The sequence below is a fragment of the Boleophthalmus pectinirostris genome, unplaced genomic scaffold, assembly GCF_026225935.1.
Source record: "Boleophthalmus pectinirostris isolate CB_2022bp ecotype Guang Dong unplaced genomic scaffold, ASM2622593v1 HiC_scaffold_17, whole genome shotgun sequence".
Lineage (NCBI taxonomy): Eukaryota > Metazoa > Chordata > Actinopteri > Gobiiformes > Gobiidae > Boleophthalmus > Boleophthalmus pectinirostris.
Genome location: NW_026571115.1, coordinates 8,361,621 through 8,381,371, shown reverse-complemented (window position 1 = coordinate 8,381,371; position 19,751 = coordinate 8,361,621). Strand labels below are relative to the sequence as shown.

The following is a 19,751-nucleotide window of genomic DNA, read 5'->3' as shown; positions in this document are numbered from 1 at the left end:
ATAGGTGACCGAACTAGTAAGACAAGTTTCCAATGCATCATAATTCAAATAAATAGAGATGTGCATGTGTCAAGAACAATGGGGAAAACAGAGAATAAATATATATTAAAAAAAATAAAACAAAACAGTGCATTATAGTGAGGGCCTCAAACTCAAGTTCACTCGGGTCCCCAAATTGTTAATTCCGCCACTGCTTCCTGATAGAAAACTTGGCAGCGGTGGACTGATATATGAGAAAATAGTCCCTCAACATACGACGATTCCTGTGGTGCAAAGTTAGTTTTATTTCAAACATTATTCTATTGACACAGACATTCACATGGACAGTCTGGAGTAATAATAGTTTTGTTTCGGGTGTTTTGTCGAGTGGGTAAGACTGTTTTTAATGGCAGGATAACTATGGCCATTGACATGCACTAGCCTAGCACCAGACCTCAACCTCACTAAGAAATGAGGTCCTATGTCCAAAATTCTGAACTGTAACAGCAACTTTTTACTTTTGAGTTTTGTAGAGATTTGCAGTTCCAGTTCTGAAATCATCTGAATGATTCTAGTGAAGCTGTACAGAGTTTGAAAACGCAGTGGAGCACTTCCTGTATTACCACATGACATCACAACAAAGTGGTTGTGTGAAACGTGTGAATGAAACAAAACACAACTGCGAGTATGTTTGCGATGAGGAAACAACATTAGAACATAGATCAGAAAATAGCGTAATATGGCCCTTTAATAATGATTTTCTTTGGTTGGTACAGGCGGATTACTCTGTTATCATTTGCTGTATACTTTTCTATTGTGCTTTTACAAACCACTTATTCTTGGCATTGAAGGTGGTTTCGCGGCATGTTTTTGACTATGATGGATACGACCGTGCGCTGTACCAGGTCCAAATAAAGTGAAAGATTCTGGGACTGGTGCCAAGCGTTTCCATCGCATGCTGCAAGACTGAATTGCGGTGAAAGGTGAAAGATTAAAGGTGCACTGTGTAACTTTTTGGGGGGTCCGTCACCTGCTTGTTTCTGTGGAGATGTCATTGCTCTGTCTGGAATGTTCCACAGTGTGACATTAAAGAGCTCTGCCTTACATTTATTCAATTACAGGTGGTTTTAGAGCTCAAAAATACCTAGAAAAACAGACATTCTGACTGTGAGCGGGGTCGCCTCTCCACAGATCTGACCTGTAACTTGATCTGGTTTGGTCTCCATGAAGATAGAAAGCTTTAATGCCATACTGTGAAAGATTCCAGATGAAGCAATAACATCTCCATGGAGACCAACAACACCCTCCACCAGAAAAGTTACGCAATGCACCTTTAAATATTATAAAGAGTTACCAGAGGTTCCCAACACTGTCTCACCTGGTAGGGCTGAAATATATTTTAAAGCCCCACTGTGTAACTTTTTAGAACTTTCAAAACTTTCAAACAAACAAAGAAAAATACTGTTGGATGTTGGATCATTTTATTTAACCGAAAAACGTGTCGTTACTGTGAATGAGCTTGCATCTCCACAAACCTGACCTTTATTTGGACTGGAGGAGGGTCTACTTCTGCTGGTTTCCATGGAAATGTTGTTACTTTTGCTATAATCTTCAACTGGCATAAAACATATGGAGAATATCCATGGAGAATGTTCTGAAGTATGGTCGTAACTTTCTGTTTTCACGCAATCAAGCAGGTGATGTGCCTCCTTCAGAAAGGTACTAGGTTTTGCGTTATTTATTTATTTATTTATTTATTTTTAACCTATTTGCTGTAAATTAAAACTAAAATGTACTCACCACTGGTCAAACGTGCTAACTTTTTCTTGGTTGTCCTGGTTTAGTCCTGGTTTAGTCTTGTTTAGTCCTGGTTTACTCCTGGTTTAGTCCTGGTTTTAGTCCTGATTTACACCTGGTTTAGTCCTGGTTTACTCCTGGTTTAGTCCTGGTTTAGTCCTGGTTTAGTCCTGGTTTAGTCCTGTTTTAGTCATGTTTTAGTCATGTTTTAGTCTTGTTTAGTCCTGGTTTACTCCTGGTTTAGTCCTGGTTTTAGTCCTGGTTTAGTCCTGGTTTACTCCTGGTTTTCTCTTGATTTAGTCCTGGCTTAGTCCTGGTTTACATCCAATTTAGTTCTGATTTACACCTGCTTTAGTCTTGGTTTAGTTCGGATTTACACCTGGTTTACTCCTGGTTTAATCCTGTTTTAGTCCTGTTTTAGTCCTGATTTAGTCTTGTTTAGTCCTGTTTTAGTCCTGGTTTAGTTCTGTTTAGTCCTGGTTTTCTTCTGATTTAGTCCTGGTTTAGTCCTGATTTACATTTGATTTAGACCTGGTTTAGTCTTGGTTTACACCTGACTTACTCCTGGTTTAGTCCTTGTTTAGTCCTGGTTTAGTCCTTGTTTAGTCCTGGTTTAGTCCTGATTTACACTTGATTTAGTCCTGGTTTAGTTTTGGTTTAGTTCCAGTTCACTCCTGTTTAAATTCTATTTAATTCTTTCAGTCATGATTTCTTCTAGTTAACGCTAATGTACTTTACCTTTTTCATTTTCTAGTATTTTGAGTTAAATATTTGAGTGACACATACAGGTCAAAGGGTTGAGGTTGCGCATCTATATCTTTTGCTCATTTTGTGGTTTAATATAAAAGCTGTTAGTGGTTAGAGAAGAATTGTAGACTCAGCATTTTCGATTGGCAAGAAGAACGACCTTGTGCTCCAACTCGTAAACACGGAGGCTCATTATACCTGGGGCCTGTTTGAATCATACCTTTGTGTTTGTAATTATACTAAATGGGCGTGGCGGATGCTTTAACGGTTCAAAGATTTCAAATCACAATCTCTGTATTTTTTACATGTGAAACGTCACTGTAACTGCAGTTCCCCCTGCGCAGCCTGTCTGACGCGTTAGTCTGGGTAAGGACAGATCAGCAGACGGGAGTTTTTAAATGGCTTCGGAATTCACCTGGAAGGTAGGAAGACAAGCCCGTGCGACCTAGATAAAACTATGGATTTAAATATAATCATCGTATCCAATCCAATCCAATTGAATTCTATGGCACTTTTCACAAACTGTTTCCAAAGTGCCACACAAATAAAATAAACTACTAAAATAATCATACTAGTCTTAAAATAATAAAACCAGTAAAATGGAATAAGAGCAAAATCATAAAATAGCAATAAATAAATAAAACCAATAAAAATACGTTAAAAATAAATAAAAGACACAGAGGAGCACACAACTCACGCGGTGTTAAAAGCCAGAGAATAAAAGTGGGTCTTAAGACGAGACTTAAAATTCTCCACTGTGGGGGCTGTTCGAGTGTGGAGGGGCAGAGTGTTCCAGAGCTTAGGGCCGACCACAGAGAAGGAGGCCCCGTCCCCCCTGGTTTTTAGTTTCGTCTTAGGCACCAAGAGCTGGAGCTGGACCTCAGACCTCAGAACGCGCACGGAGGTATACATTTGGATGAGGTCCGAGACGCACTGTGGGGCCAGTCCATTCAAAGCTTTAAACACAAACAGCAGAATCTTAAAATCAACTCTAAAATGAACAGGAAGCCAGTGCAAAGACACGAGGATTGGGGTATTGTGCTCTCTTCTTTTGGTTCCTGTTAAAAGTCGCGCTGCAGAGTTTTGGACTAACAGTAGTCGGTAAAGTGCGTTTTGTGAGATGCCGGAATAAAGTGCATTACAGTCGTCCAGTCGCGATGAAATAAAAGCATGCATAATTTGTTCAAAAAGTTTAAAAGATAAAAAAGGTTTGACTTTAGATAAAAGCTGCAAATGATAAAAACTTGATTTTAAAACATCATTGATCTGCTTGTCAAACTTAAAATCACTGTCTTAAGCATCTTAAATACCTCATTAAAAGCTGTTTTGTTTCATTCACACATGTTTGAATAACCTTTTCTTATAGTCTGACTATTGTACATCTCCAAAAGTTCAAAATGTGCTGTTCCACCTTGGAATGTCATGAAGTGGTAGTTTTCAAGTTAACAGCTACCTTTTATTTAGGAGAAATTGGCAATTCCAAGGCTGAAGTTAATCCATTTGATTTTAGTGAAGGTGTATGGAGTTGAAAAACACAGTGGAGCACTCCCTGTATTACAATATGACATCACAAAGTGGAATTGTGAGAGAAGAACTCAGCTTAAATATGCAGGCTTTGTGAATGAAACAAAATAAAACTTCAGGTATGTATATCATAGATCAGCATAATATGGGCCCTTGAAAAATTCCAGTTTTGTCTTTTGTGATTTTATTATGACCCTGAACACCTGTGTAAATAAGCCATAAGAAATACGCCCTACTTTCAATACTTGTTTTTGTATTGATCAGTATCTGGGTATCGGTTTGGACAACCACTGATGCAGACAAATGAACGTCAGTACTAGACATTTACACCGTAGTCTGTCTACAGTCTTTCCGAAACTTTTTTTTTTCTGGGGACCTTTATTTTAAAAGATACAAACCTTCGCAACCCAAGTCAATAGACATTATTCGTAAATCACAAAATAAAGGTGGATTTGACCATTATTGAAGATTAATGAGGATATTTTATTGACTGAGTGATCATGTCTCTGAACGATTAATATTGCTCAAGTTTTAAACCCTCTGCAGGCAGGCATTGCAGATTTGCAACAGCTAAATTCCAATTACTTACTTACTGCACATCCATACTTAATGAGCCTTTTTTACTCAGGAGCCTTTTTTCCCATCCATGCTCATAAACGTGGACGATGTAGACTGAGCAAGAATGGCTACACACAAACGACCTGCCAGAAGTGCAAAGTACTTTTGTGCTTTACAAAGGATAAAAATTATTTCTTGGAGTACCACACGAAAAAGTGATTTATACCAAGTTGTTTTGATTGTTGTTCTGCCACCTTAAAGCACTGTTACACTGTGCTTTTTGTTTTCATTGTTATGAAAAGTGGTATACAAATAAAGTTAGCATTCATATCAATTTCAGTCTTAATTTCAGTGTTAATTTACCACACTGGGCCAATGCTGCAAATCTGCAACATCCCAGAACACACTGGATGTGAAGGTTTCTCTCAAAAAAAAAAAAGTCAGGATTGTATATTACTACCCCATATGAAAATTTTCCCCAAATATCTGATTTTTCCTGTTACTAAAACTTAATTTGAGCCTGAGAGGGTTAAAAAGTTTGAAAAACAGTCATTGAACCAGCAATAAAAGAATCCATAAGAAGTCTATTTGGATGTTAAGTGTAGCGCATTTCTTTTTCTTTTCAATATTCAATTGAACCAGGAAAATAGTCAATGAAACAATTACAAAAAGATTAGAAATTATACAAAACATGTCTTAACATTTCAGCATTTAAGGCTGTGTTTTTGTAGCGTGTTCCAGTCCGGGCTGCAGGAGGAGAACACAGCAGCAGATCAGGTTCAGCATTCAGTCTGTTTCTGTGCTTTGTCTTCATTTTTGTGAGCACAGAAAATCCCAGTTCTCACATATATGTAGCAGTGAAAGGAACAAGCATACATTCACACACATTCTTATTTGTCGAAACTGTATATTGTAGACCCACATGCAGATCGTGACAAGGCAACCCCCCAAAAAAATTCTTGTACCATGTTCCATATACGTTTTTGGTCATTTTGGTCTTAAAATGTTTGTATTAACCCATTTTACATGAGTCTGGGCTTTGTATTTCACTATTTCAATTTGTAGCCTCTATAACTGCCAGCCTCAATGAGTGTTTGAAAAATACAACTAAGATAATTTATTATTTATTTTATTGACTAGTCATAATAAGTTGATTAATCGTCTCAGCCCTTATCATGATCTTGAAAACCACAGAGAGTTTTTGGCACAGACTCATGACCTGATGCTGGCATTGTTGTATTTGCATATTATAGAAGTGATAAAGCATTCTTATCTCTCAGTGTGGTTTTCTTTGCATACAAACGTTATTATTTAGTACGCACAAAGGTTCTATTGAGTTGCAACTTGATTATGAAGAGATGTTGATAACTTGCAAAACCTGAATACATTTTAATGCGCTGCTGCTAAACAAATATGAGATAAGATAATGCTACTGAGACTATTTTATTTTATTTTTTTCACAGTGATGCAAGACTTTGAGTTTGAGGATTTCCAGAGAATGATAAATATAAATAAACAGGAATGGAATTTGTAGACTAAATTTGATCTGAATCTGCATGTTGTTCCTCACTCTGTTATTGTTGGGATTTTTTTTTTTTTTGTATTATATTGTGTATGTTTCTGCAGCCTGTAAAAATGTCTTGACTTTTTTATGGGTCCTATATTACACAGAGTCATGTTATAATGTTGTTACCTCATCAAAAACAATCCTATATCTGACACCAAATTGCTTTTCCCATTAAAAGTCCCACCTAACCCACCTCTACTCTTATGTCCAGGTGTTGGCGATAGCGATGGACCTCCTGACAGACCTTCAGATCCTCCAGGACCTGCTGGACGCCTCCTCTCGTCGTTCCGTGGCTGTCTACATAGTCCTGGACGAGGGCGGGGTCCCTCACTTCCTCGACATGTGCTCCAGACTCCAGATCAGCGCCGTGCATCTCAGGGTAAGACCACAGGAGGGGTTTTAATCAGAGTTAAACATGGATTTGGTTGAGGATAGTGATCTCTCTGTGACTAATTTAGCCTGTCCCACTTTTTACTCCAGTTTTTAAAGCAGCACTAAGTCACTTAAGCGATAGAGCGCCCTCTGCAGCTATCTTATGAGAAGACATTATCAGGGACAAACATGATTTTTCAAATTGAAATAAGGCAGTATATACAAACATAATATATTCTCTCTTCAGGTCGTGTCTGCCATATTGAAAGGCTACTTTTCTGCCTGTATAGCTTTAAAATGACACACTGTTTTTTTCAGACTATAAAGTGCACCTGATTATAAAGCGCAATATCAATAATGTTGAATTCTCTCATCTATTTTCATACATAAGGTGCACCAGATTATAAAACACATTAAACAAAACAAACGGAGGACACTTGAGACTGATCCCTTAGCCCAGGCATCCACTGTCCATTGGCAGATTGGCATCACCTCCCTGTCTTCATGAATGTGTATTATGAATGTGAATGTGGGTGGATAATTTAAGTTTGTTGTTTTATTTCCTATGAAGAGAACTCAAATATTAATTGAGTAATAATGTGTTTAATGCAGCTTTGAGCACATTTATTTCCATTTTACAGAAACAAAACTTAAAACCACATGGCTAATTTGCATAAATTATAAACTCTGAACAGAAACAGCTCGCTCCTAGTGCTCTGATGCAGTCAGCTTCTGTTGGACTAAAGGACACGACTTACTTACTCTGCGAGGTTCCTGACTACAGTAACCCGTAATACTCTAACAATCCATCAAGCGGTGCGACTTGGTAGCTTCGCAAGGTCGTACTAAAACATTTTGACATATTTCTAAGCGCCGTGTACCATATAAGCACAACCTCAATTAATACATAAGGCACACTGAGAATTTTTGAGAAAATTAAAGGACCTTTAATGATTTTATTCCTCAAAAATGTGTTGTTTTTATTCCTTTAAAGTCTCAAAAAGTCTCTGTGAGTGCGCCCATCGCTCCATAAATTTGACTTAGAACTTGGTTTGGTTGAGACACATCTCCATGGATACAAGCAGGTGGCAGGCCCTCCTCTAGTAAACATGCTACACCTTTAAACAGAAGACGCCAAGGTAAGTTACAGGCAAGATCTGTTTAGTGGTGTGTTTTAAGCTATAAAAACCTGTAATTGATTAATGCAAGATAAACAAGTTTAATGCCATACAAAACAATAACAAATCCATGGAGACAAGCAGGTAGCAACTCCCCACCTGAAAAATGACATGATACACCTTTAAAAACTGTAAGCAAAGACTGGCCTAGATTGGATTTGTGATTGTAGGTGCACTGGCGACACAGCACACGGCTTATCTCCTGTTAGCTTCAGTTAGCGCGTCTATGCTGACTCTCGTGTGTCACCTGATCAGGCTTTAAATAGGTCTTTAAATAGGTCTTTCACTGCTCTGTCACTGACAAATGTGCATTCATCGACTCCAAACAGGTCTTTAGAATTAGACTGTAACTAGATCCACAATGAACAACAACAACTATGCTCATAACAGCTCTGCTCTCACAACGAAATAAAAAAGAACACAAAGAAAGAAAGAGAGAAAGAAAGGAAGGAAGAGAAAGTGGAATGCCGTTTTAGAAAAAAAAAAAAAAATATAATATATATATATATATATATATATATATATATATATATATATATATATATATATATATATATATATATATATATATATATTTTTGATGTTGCAGTAGTAATAGCAGTAGTAGACATAGGAATAAGTAATAGTAGTAATAGTAAGTAGTAGTAGCAGCAGCATCAATTATAGTAGTAATTATAGTAGTAGTAATAGTAATTGTAGCAGTAAGAGGAATTAGGAGTATATAGTAGTAGTAGTAGTAGTAGTAGTAGTAGTAATAATAATAGTTGTAGAAGTAGTAATAATAGTAGTAATAGTAGTGGTAGTAGTATTGATAGTAGTAATAGGAGTAGTAGCAGCAGCAGTAGTAGTAGCACCAGTAGTAGTAGTAGCAGTAGCAGTAATAATAATAGTAATAGTAGTAATAGTAGTATAGTAGTTATAGGTAGTAGTAGTAGTAGTAGTAGTAGTAGTAGTAGTAGTAGTAGTAGTAGTAGTAGTAGTAGTAGTAGTAGTAGTAGTAGTAGTAGTAGTAGTAGTAGTAGTAGTCATCGTAGTAGTAGGAGGAGTAGGAGTAGTAGTAGTAGTAGTGGTAGTAGTAGTCATAGTAGTAGTAGGAGTAGTAGTAGTAGTAGGAGTAGTAGTATTAATAATAATAATAGTAATAGTAATAGTAATAATCGTAGTATAGTAGTTATAGTAGTAGTAGTAGTAGTAATAGTAGTAGTAGTAGTAGTAGTAGTAGTAGTAGTAGTAGTAGTAGTAGTAGTAGTAGTAGTAGTAGTAGTAGTAGTAGTAGTAGTAGTAGTAGTAGTAGTAGTAGGAGGAGGAGTAGTAGTTGGGGCCAGAACCTCCTTGTCAAATCCAGATCTCATCAGATCTCAGAATCTAAGCAGTACTGGGCCTGGTTAGTACTTGGATAGGAGACCGCTGGGAAAACCAGGAGCCAGTGGCAAAAACTGTTGTTGTGTTCTTAGGCAAGACACTTCATCCACATTAACTAGTATGAATGTGGTGTGTGAGTGTTGGCACTGGTCGGAGCGGTCCATGTCATAGACTTTAATAATAATAAAAGTTTATCTCCGCTAAGTGTTATCAGTAGAAAAACCCAGTGACCCTCATCTGGGACTATGACATCATCACGCTTTAGAAACTGGAAAAACACCATGTACTTTTACACTACGCAATGTCCTATTTAACTAGTATGAATACATTACAATATTTACTTTCGAACTACCTCCTTGAGTCAGTGTGTGTGTTCGTAAAGTCCCCGTCTCTCCCCTTTAAACAAACAGGCTCAGGCTTTGGCTCTTATAGGTAAAGGTGTGACTGTTTTGTTTGTCCAGGCACGTCCTCTTCCCAACTGTAATAAATGATGTTGTGACAAGTTTATTTAAGAGGAAACATTTCACAGACAAATCATTTCCACTGTGGATCAATAAAGTTTGTCTAAGTCTAAAGTCTAAAGTCAAAGTACAAGAGGACAAAACTCAAATAAAATGTCCGTTCAAGCTATATTTATTGTGTTTGTGTAATTTATATGTAGTATTAGTAGAAGCAGTAGAATATGTTTAGTAGTAGTAGTAGTAGTAGTAGTAGTCGTAGTAGTAGTAGTAGCACTAGAATATGTCTCAGTAGTAGTAGTAGTAGTAGTAGTAGTAGTAGTAGTAGTAGTAGTAGTAGTAGTAGAATATGTCTGAGTAGTAGAAGTAGTAGTTGTAGAAGAATATACCTCAGTATTAGTTGTAGTTGACATGAATAATGAGTAGTAGTAGTAGTAGTAGTAGTAGTAGTAGTAGTAGTAGTAGTAGAATATGTCTCAGTAGTAGCACTAGTAGTTGTAGTAGTAGTAGTAGTAGTAGTGACAGCAGTAAAATATGCCTCAGTAGTAGTAGAATAGTAGTAGTAATAGTAGTAGTAGAATATGCCTCAGTAGTAGTACTAGTAGTAATAGTAATAGTAGTAGTAGTAGTAGTAGTCGTTGTTGTAGTAGTAGTAGAGTATGCCTCAGTAGTAGCAGTAGTAGTAGTAGTAGTAGTAGTAGTAATAGTATAGTAGTAGTAGTAGTAGTAGTAGTAGTAGTAGTAGTAGTAGTAGTAGAGTATGCCTCAGTAGTAGCAGTAGTACTAGTAGTAGTAGTAGTAGTAGTAGTAGTAGTAGTAGTAGTAGTAGTAGTAGTAGTAGTAGTAGTAGTAGTAGTAGTAGTAGTAGTAGTAGTAGTAGTAGTATGTAGTAGTCAGTAGTAGTAGTAGTAGTAGTAGTAGTAGTAGTAGTATAGTAGTAGTAGTAGTAGTAGTAGTAGTCGTTGTTGTAGTAGTAGTAGAGTATGCCTCAGTAGTAGCAGTAGTAGTAGTAGTAGTAAGTAGTAGTAGTAGTAGTAGTAGTAGTAGTAGTAGTAGTAGTAGTAGTAGTAGTAGTAGTAGTAGTAGTAGTAGTAGTAGTAGTAGTAGTAGTAGTAGTAGTAGTAGTAGTAGTAGTAGTAGTAGTAAGTAGTAAGTAGTAGTAGTAGTAGTAGCAGTAGTAGTAGTAGTAATAGTAATAGTAGTAGTAGTAGTAGTAGTAGTAGTAGTAGTAGTAGTAGTAGTAGTAGTAGTAATAGTAGTAGTAGTAGTAGTAGTAGTAGTAGTAGTAGTAGTAATAGTAGTAGTAGAGTATGCCTCAGTAGTAGCAGTAGTAGTAGTAGTAGTAGTAGTAGTAGTAGTAGTAGTAGTAGTAGTAGTAGAATAGCTGTAGTAGTGGTTGTTGTAATATTACGCAGTAGCTGTTTTATCAGTAGCAGTAGTTTGGCAAACAAAAGTACTATCAGTAAAACAACAGTAGTAGAAGTGGATAGATAGACTTATTTAATAGATTATTTAATAGATAGAATGATTGTTACTGACTCCTACTTAGTGTTTGTAGTATTACATTAACAGTACTTGTATACATTAAAGTACACATGTATTTCCCTCCTTTACAGAACCTGCGTGTGCGTTTGGTGCGGGGCTGTGGTCTGGCTCTGTCCTGTGGGAGACTGCCCGGCTCCCTCTGCTCCAAGTACATGCTCGTGGACGGAGAGAAGGTCATGTTTGGGTCCTACAGGTGAGTTACAGCAACAACATCAACAGCAACAAGTTTTATTATTATTTAGACAATTTGTATTAGTATATAAAAAATACATTCATGTTTTGATAGTCATAATTGTTATCTGGACTATACAGATAAGATAAGATAGACTCAAAAACACATACAAAAAGACTACCATATTTTTCTGACTATAAGGTGCACCGGATTATAAGGCACAATATCAATAATGTCGAAATGTCTCGTCTATTTTCATACATAAGTCACATCGGATTATAAGGTGCATTAAGTGAAACAAATGGACGACACTTGAAACTGATCCCTTAGCCCAGGCGTCCACAGATCATGGCTTAATTCAACCGCCGTTGCTTCCCTGGGTTGGTGAATGTGGAATATGAATGTGAATGTGGGTGGATAATTTAAGTTTGTTTTTTTATTTCCTACAAGGAGGAATGAAATATACATTGAGTTGTAATGTGTTTGACGCAGCTTTGAGCACATTTGTTTACGTTTTGGCTGCCACATGGCTAATTTGCATAAACTATAAGCGCTGAAAAAATAGCTTGCTCCTTGTACGCTGATGCGGTCAACTTCTGTCGGACTAAAGGACACAACTCAGTGGAATATATGTGTTCTGTCTATGACAAGGCGAAGGCAGTAGTGTGCGCTGAGTCGACGCAGAAATATATTTCACCTTTTACTCCGCGAGTAAAAGGTGAAATGCCCCGACAAACCATCAAGTGGTGCGGCTTCGTAGCTTACCAAAGTCATACTACAATATTTGGATACATTTTCGAGTGCCGTGTACCACCGGATTATAAAGCACACTGTCGATTTTAAAGAAAATTAAAGGATTTTAAGTGCACCTTATACTACAAAAAATAGGGTATATTAAAGGTGCACTGTGTAACTTTTCTAGTGGAGGATCTGCCGCCTGTTTTTTTGTGTGGAAATGTTATTGCTTTGTCTAGAATGTTCCACTTAGAGATTAAACTTATCTATCAGAATTGAGACAACTATAAGATACATTATAAAGGTCAGATCTGTGGAGAGTCGGCTCTATTCACAGAAGGAATTATTGTATTTTTGGGCAATCAACACCCGTAATGAATAAATACTAGATAGATATGTTTAATGTCATACCATGGAACATTCCAAGTATAACAAAACATCTCCATGGAGACAAGCAGGAAACAACATTATATCAGATCAGAAAATAGCATAAATGGGCCTTTTAATTTCTCGAGCACTAACCCTCTCAGCTACTGCTCCGCCTACAACTTATATTTGTTAAATTGCAATCCACAGTCGCAAAGACCTGTATTTTTTCCTTATAGAGTAATGGTTGATGGTGTGATGATTGAGTAGAGTGTGAGAGTTCTTTTCTGATCTTAAGAACACGGACAATTACAGCTATTTCCTTTGAGAGCTCAGTTTGATCAAAGATTACCTCTTGAATGATTGTAATTTATGTAGCTTTGGTACATTCAGTCTTTGCTTTAAACAATAGCGAGGTATTACATTGAGGTAACGTTATAAAGCAGCAAATCAACTTGTAACTTGTGGTGAAATAATAAAAATAAATATGACTTGACATATTGTGACAAAACACTAGCAACATTTCACTCGAGACTGAGCATGAGCATTATATGAAGGGCATCTGGTTTAAGTTTTCTGCTTTACAATAACTTCAAATTACAACTCACATGTCAAGTTCCAGCATTTAACCTTGCAATTATTGTAACTTGAGTAGTAGTTTTTCTTTTGACTCTTTCTTAGACCACTACTTACAACTATTACAATTGTACTTCTTCTTGAGTAATATTGTTAGGTGCACTATGTAACTTTTTGGTTGAAGGTCCGTCACTTTCACTGTTGCCTCTCCACAGATTTGTCCTGTAAGTTGGTTTGGTTTGGTCTATGTGAAGACAGAAAAGTTTAGTACCACACACAGCAAAAAGTGGAGTGTTAAAATCTCACAGGATCAATTTTAACATTTTCTCAGGGTTTATATGAGTCCAATCTGTTCTAGTGTTAGTTTGACATTTAAAAAAAATGTTAATTAAGTAACACTGGACCAAAGTTCCTGTTTAACCCCAAAATCAAGAGTTATATTAACGTTTTGAGAGTAAACGGATAACACTTTTTAGGGTTTTCCTAATTTAGCTAAACAACACACAGAGGTGTTTTATTTTTACTTTTATTTTAAAGATGAAATTATGTACAAAATCTGGTTCAAACTGGTTTACTCTCACGGGAGTTTGAATGGGTTAGTAGGAGGTGCCAAATTAACACTAAGGGAAGTTGAATTAACACTTGTGGAAGTTGAATTAACACTAGGGGAAGTTGAATTAACACTTGTGGAAGTTGAATTAACACTAGAGGAAGTTGAATTAACTTCAACCATATCATCTCTGGCAAAAAAACAAACAAAAAACAACTCGAACCCCCATTTAACTTTCAAATAGTTAAAATAACACTTTTTGTGTTAAAAACAACTCTGAAATATTTCACCCTGAAATTTCATCTCCGTGACAAAAAGCATTTGACGAACCCTCCACCAGGAAAGTGACACAATGCACCTTTAACTACAATTTGTGACCACTCAACCCATTTCTATTTAATGAAAGTCTTATTGTTCATGTATTTGAGCAAATGGAAAAGCTGTAGAAGTCTGCATTTTGTTGTCAGATAATGAGGAAGTGTGCTGTTAGCATGCTAGTTTTTTTTTAAAAGCATCCCTGTGTCGGCAAACTGGTCTCTGAAAGTTGTGAAAAGGATTTATAAACTCCTCACTGTGAATAATTAGGATCTTCTGAATGAATAAGATAAGTTAGGAACCACTGTGTACCACATCAAATGAACTTTATATGTCCTTCTTGATTCAACCTTTTACATTTTCCCGTGCTTGGGGTTGACACAAAGCTTACACTATCTTTGTAATCCCTTGTTTATGGAGCTGATTTGAATGTTTGCCACACAGAGAGTTGACAGATCAATCTGTATTGATATTGTCCACAGTGTTGCAGCTGTGGAGCTTTATAATGAGAGCAGGAAACAGGCATGGATCACAAGTGTCCAGTCAAATGTCACATCAACATTTGTGACCCGAGCCACTGCAGAAGAATAAACAGACTTCAGTGGTCATGCACTTCTCTTCTTTCTGAAGGAATTAACAAAATGACTTAAACCTACCTATCTGTATCCATGGAGACGAGCAACTAGGTCAAGGTACAGGTCAGACCTTAAGTTATATGTAATAGTAGTAGTAGTAGTAGTAGTAGCAGTAGTGGAATATGCCTCAATATTAGTAGTTGACATGAGAATGAGCAGTAGTAGTAGCAGTAGCAGTAGTAGTAGGAGTAGTAGTAGCAGTATTTATAGTATTAGTCACAGCCATTATATTAGTTGGAGTAGTCATTATAGTAGTAGTAGTAGTAGTAGTAGTAGCAGTTGTAGTAGCAGTATTTATAATAGTAGTCGCAGTCATTATAGTAGTTGTAGTAGTAATAGTAGTAGTGGAATATGCCTCAGTATTAGTAGTTGACACGTGAATGAGCAGTAGTAGTAGCAGTAGCAGTAGTAGTAGGAGTAGTAGTAGCAGTATTTATAGTATTAGTCACAGCCATTATATTAGTTGGAGTAGTCATTATAGTAGTAGTAGTAGTAGTAGTAGTAGCAGTTGTAGTAGCAGTATTTATAATAGTAGTCGCAGTCATTATAGTAGTTGTAGTAGTAATAGTAGTAGTGGAATATGCCTCAGTATTAGTAGTTGACACGTGAATGAGCAGTAGTAGTAGCAGTAGCAGTAATAGTTATAGTAGTAGTCGCAGTCGTTATAGTAGCCATAGCAGTAGTGAAATAAGCCTCAGTTTTAATAGATGACAAGTGAAGGAGCAGTAGTAGTAATAGTAGTCCTAGTAGTAGTAGTTATAGTAGTTGCAGCAGTAGCAGTAGCAGAACCTACATTTATTCAATTACAGATGGTTTTATTTCTCAAAAATATTTAGAAAAACAGGCATTCTGGTGGGGTAGCCTCTCCACAGATCTGACCTGTAACTTGGTCTGCTTTGGTCTCCATGGAGATAGAAAGGTTTAATGCCATACTGTGAAACATTCCAGACTACAAAAGAACTAACAATTAAGACATATTTATCATTTGTAGTGTTTTTGTACAACTTACAGGGGGGAAAATGTGAAAAAAAAAAAAAGTTGACAGCGTTTTGAATTACGTCTAAAGTTAGCAAAGAAACTAACCTTGACAGACGACAGATGTTTGAATGGCCTTATCTGTCATGCTTTTTAATATTTTTTTTAAAAATATTTTTTCGCAAGGTTCAGTGGTGAGAAAAGGTGGTCGTGACATTGTCTGAATACAGAAAAGATCACAGATTTTTATTCCATTATGACGTTTTAAATGTGGCCTTCTGTACAGAGTGTCTTTGTGAATGTTTATTGCAGTGGTCTGGAAGTGCAGTGGAGATATGTGAAGATACTATATGTACTTGTTTGTATTTGGTTAAAAATGAACAAGGATCATGTGTTGATTTTGGACTTTTGGACTTTTTTAATAAAACAAAAATCAGTAATGGTCTGCTTCAGTTTAGGGGATTGCTAAGTAGTTAAAGATATACAGAAGTGGTTAATCTTTGGTAGTTATAAAGTATGTTTTTCCCCAGAATGTTGTACAGGGCTGGGTTTAATTTAACTCTCTCCATGGAGACAAACACGCCACATCACAAGGCCAAATTACAGGTCAGATCTGTGGAGGAGTGAGCCCTTTCACAATAACAATGTGTTTTTTACTGTAGTTTCAAGAAATAAAAATGCCTATTGTTTCACAAATACAAGATATATTTGTTTAATGCCATACTGTGTAACATCCCAGGCAAAGCGTAACAGCAGACCCTCCATCAGAAAAGTCCCACACTGCACCTTTAATACTCTCTAAGGCAGTGTACCTGATTTCTTTAGCTTATTTTAAAACGTTTGCATTGGTCCAGTTATTCCTCACTTATATTATGTATTCAGAGCATCTTTAACAAAAATTTCAGTCCGATGTGAAGTTTTACTGTCATGGTAAAGCTAACAACTAGCATGCTAACTGCACACTTCCTCATTATCTCACAATAAAATGTGAATTAGACAGCAGACTTATTTCTACAGTTTGTCCATTTGCTCAAAATAAGACTTTAATTAAATAGAAATGGGTTGAATGGTCACAAATTGGAGTCGCTTTTCAAACTAGTGTGTCAATCATGCACTTCCTGATTATAGGACAATCAAAGTGCTTTAGAATCAGATACAGACAGTACGCAGACGGCTTATTTTGACCTCAAGAGCTGCTGATACAATATATCTGTACTGAGCGGAAAGACAGATTGTTCATAATGGATTAAGTCTTTGTTCATATTTTATTAAAGGTGCATTGTGTAACTTTTATGGTGGAGGGTTCATCAAATACCATCTGCTTTTCTCCATGGAGATGCTATGGCTCTGTCTGGAATGTTTCACAGTATGGCATTAAACCTTTCTATCATCATGGAGACCAAACCAGATCAAGTTACAGGTCACATCTGTGGAGAGGTGACCCTGCTCACAGTCACAATGTCTGTTTTTCTAGATATTTTTGAGCTATGAAATCACCTGTAATTGAATAAAAGCAAGGTAGACCATGTAACATTTCAGGCAGAGCAATGACGTATCCATAGAAAAACCCCAACAAAAAGTTACAAAGTGCACCTTTAAAGATGACTTATGTTTAGTTTCATAAAGTAGTACCAAAAGGAAAATATAGTTTGAACGGCCTGAACCTGATTTCAAACTGTGAGTCAGAAACGTGTTTCAGTTTGAACTTGAAGCCCCGCCCACCTTCTCCTTTATGCCACTGTGGTATTGCACCATGACACAAAAACCTCTGTCTGGGAGAGTGTCAGGCAGTTGGTTTCCCATAAATAACAATGAATCTTACAGTAACTGTCCACCCTCCTGCTCCTGACCTACTTCTATTTTTCCATTTCTGAGACTTTCTGGGAAAAAAAGGCGTTTTAAAGTTTTACTCAGAACTAATCAGATATGTGGTAACTAATGACTACCTCAGACCCACAATTTTATGAAAAAACAAAGTTTCTGAAACTTTGTAAATTGCAAAGTTAAAACATTTTGTAGAATCTTGAGTTTTAAACGTGCCTTTTGGATTTAAAACGACCACATTGTGGATAATAGTTTGCACGTAGATGGTTAGATTTTGAACTCTTAATATTTTACATTTTCAAAGAGTCTATGGGAAAAATGAATGGAAAATTTACTTCCGGAACCAAAGCAAGCGGTCACCGTTGAGCTCAATAAACCTGACTGGATGACCCTGTACTTTCTGTATTAGTTATTTATTACCTGGGAAAATCCTACGTATAACTGATAGATTGTATTTTAAAACCTTTTTTTTCCTTCTGATTTAACAGCTTCGGGGGTCTGTCATTTGCTTGTTCCTATGGATATGCCATTACGCTGCTTCGAATGTTCCACAATATGACATTAAACAGCTCTACCTTACATTTATTCAATTACTGGTGGTTTTATTGCATAGAAAAACAGGCAATCTGAGTCTCTACAGATCTGACCGGTAACTTGGCCTGGCTTGGTTACCATGAAGATAGAAAGGTTTAATACTATACTGCGAAACATTTCAGACAAAGCAGTAACATCTCCATGGAGAAAAGGATTTGATGGACCCTGCACTGGAAAAGTTACACAATGTACTTTTAACATACAAATCATGACGTAAAGAGGATTTATCTTGACAAAAATGAATTCAAATCAGATACAGGCACTTTAAAGGTGTATTGTGTATCATTTCTCCAAAACAGACCAAGTTACAGGTCAGATCTGTGGAGTCAGTTTGAGCTATAAAACCACCCAAAATTGAACAAATGTGAGGTAGAGCTGTTTAATGTCATACTGTGGAACATTCTAGGCTCAGTAATGACACCTCCATAGAAAAAAGAAGGTGATGGATTTCCTGACAAAAAGGTTACATAGTGCATCTTTAAAGCAATTTCTTTTCTTTTGCAGTTTCACCTGGAGTTCTTCTCGTATGGACCGAAACACCATCACGGTCATGACGGGGCAGGTGGTGGACAACTTCGACCAGGATTTTCGAGAACTTTACGCGATTTCCCAACAAGTGGACCTTTATCGCGAATTTAACATCACGAAACCGCCCGTGACCAACCACGTCAAAAAACCCAAAGTGGAGCCTATCAAGCCAACTCCCGTCTCTACATCACGATTCCAAGTTTCGGTCGGCGACACGAAGCAAATGGACGTCAAAGTCCCGGCCCATAAGTATCACAATCCCAAATATTCCTTAGTTTTCGGAAATAAAACAGGTTTGACGACATCGCTGCAAGACCTGTCCACGGCGAAAGACTCCGTAAGTAGCGTTAACACCAAAAAAATTAGCAGTTTTCTGTACGCGAGTAAGGATGCTAAACTGGACAAAACAGAGGCGGGAAGCACGAGGTCGAATACGACAGAGGACGAGCACGAACCGAAGCCAAATTTGAAGAAAAATCACAGCAAGAAGCAGCTAACGTCATTCAGGAATTTGCTTAAAGGGAAGCATGCTCACAACGCACCACCAGACACTATAACTGAAGGCGTGGCGACCCAGAACAGTCCGGTACAAAATGGTAAATTGGGAACGTCACATCATAGTCCAGCTCAGAAAGGCAAACTGGGAACGTCGCATAGTCCGGTACAGAACGGAAAAATTGGAACGTCTCACAGTCCGGTTCAGAACGGGAAGGTGCTCATGGTGGACGCAAATGGAGGGAATGAATCCGAAGACGGGTTTGAGATCTTGGAGAAACCCGGAACGCAGAGGAACAAAAGCAAGAAGAGTGGGAAGCTGATACATCGGAGCGTGTCCCTACAGGCCATCGACGTCGGAGCAGGAGAGGACGGTGGGTAGATGTTTTATTTATACAGGTGTCAGTGTGGTGTTTTATGTTTTATATATTTTATAAAATAAATATATAGGAGTAAAAAAAAACAAAAAAACAGCAACAACAAAACTCAAAAAAAGTATCTGTATTTGACATAGTGATCTTATTTTGATTGTACATACTGATTAATTAAGTCGTACAATATTTATTTTATCTGTTTATTTTCATTATCATCTACCAGTAGGATAAGAAAACACACATTAAATATTAAACAAATAAAAATAAATTAAAATAAATACAATTAAAATTAATGACATTAAATTAAATTACATTAAATTCAATTAAAGGACAAGTTTAGTCATCTATAGACTTAACTACGGTGGCTTGAGCATTGAGTTTATTCAAGTTAGAGTCTCCTTTCTCGTTGTTAAAGATGCAGTAACTTTTCTAGTGAAGAGTCAACTACATGTTTGTCTCCATGGAGATGTTATAGCTTTGCTTGAAATGTTCCATAGTATGGCATTAAACTGATTAGTCTTATAT

General features: G+C 36.9%; 1 protein-coding gene across 1 annotated transcript in view; it reads left to right on the top strand.

Annotated features, from left to right (window-relative positions):
• fam83fa (family with sequence similarity 83 member Fa) overlaps positions 1–19,751 on the top strand; it is a 36,641-nt gene that overhangs the window by 12,236 nt on the left and 4,654 nt on the right. Inside the window, exons 2-4 of the mRNA XM_020933131.2 lie at positions 6,384–6,551; positions 11,159–11,280; positions 18,334–19,226. Of these exons, the coding sequence (XP_020788790.1) occupies positions 6,384–6,551; positions 11,159–11,280; positions 18,334–19,226 (1,183 nt within the window). The remainder of the gene's footprint in view (positions 1–6,383; positions 6,552–11,158; positions 11,281–18,333; positions 19,227–19,751) is intronic.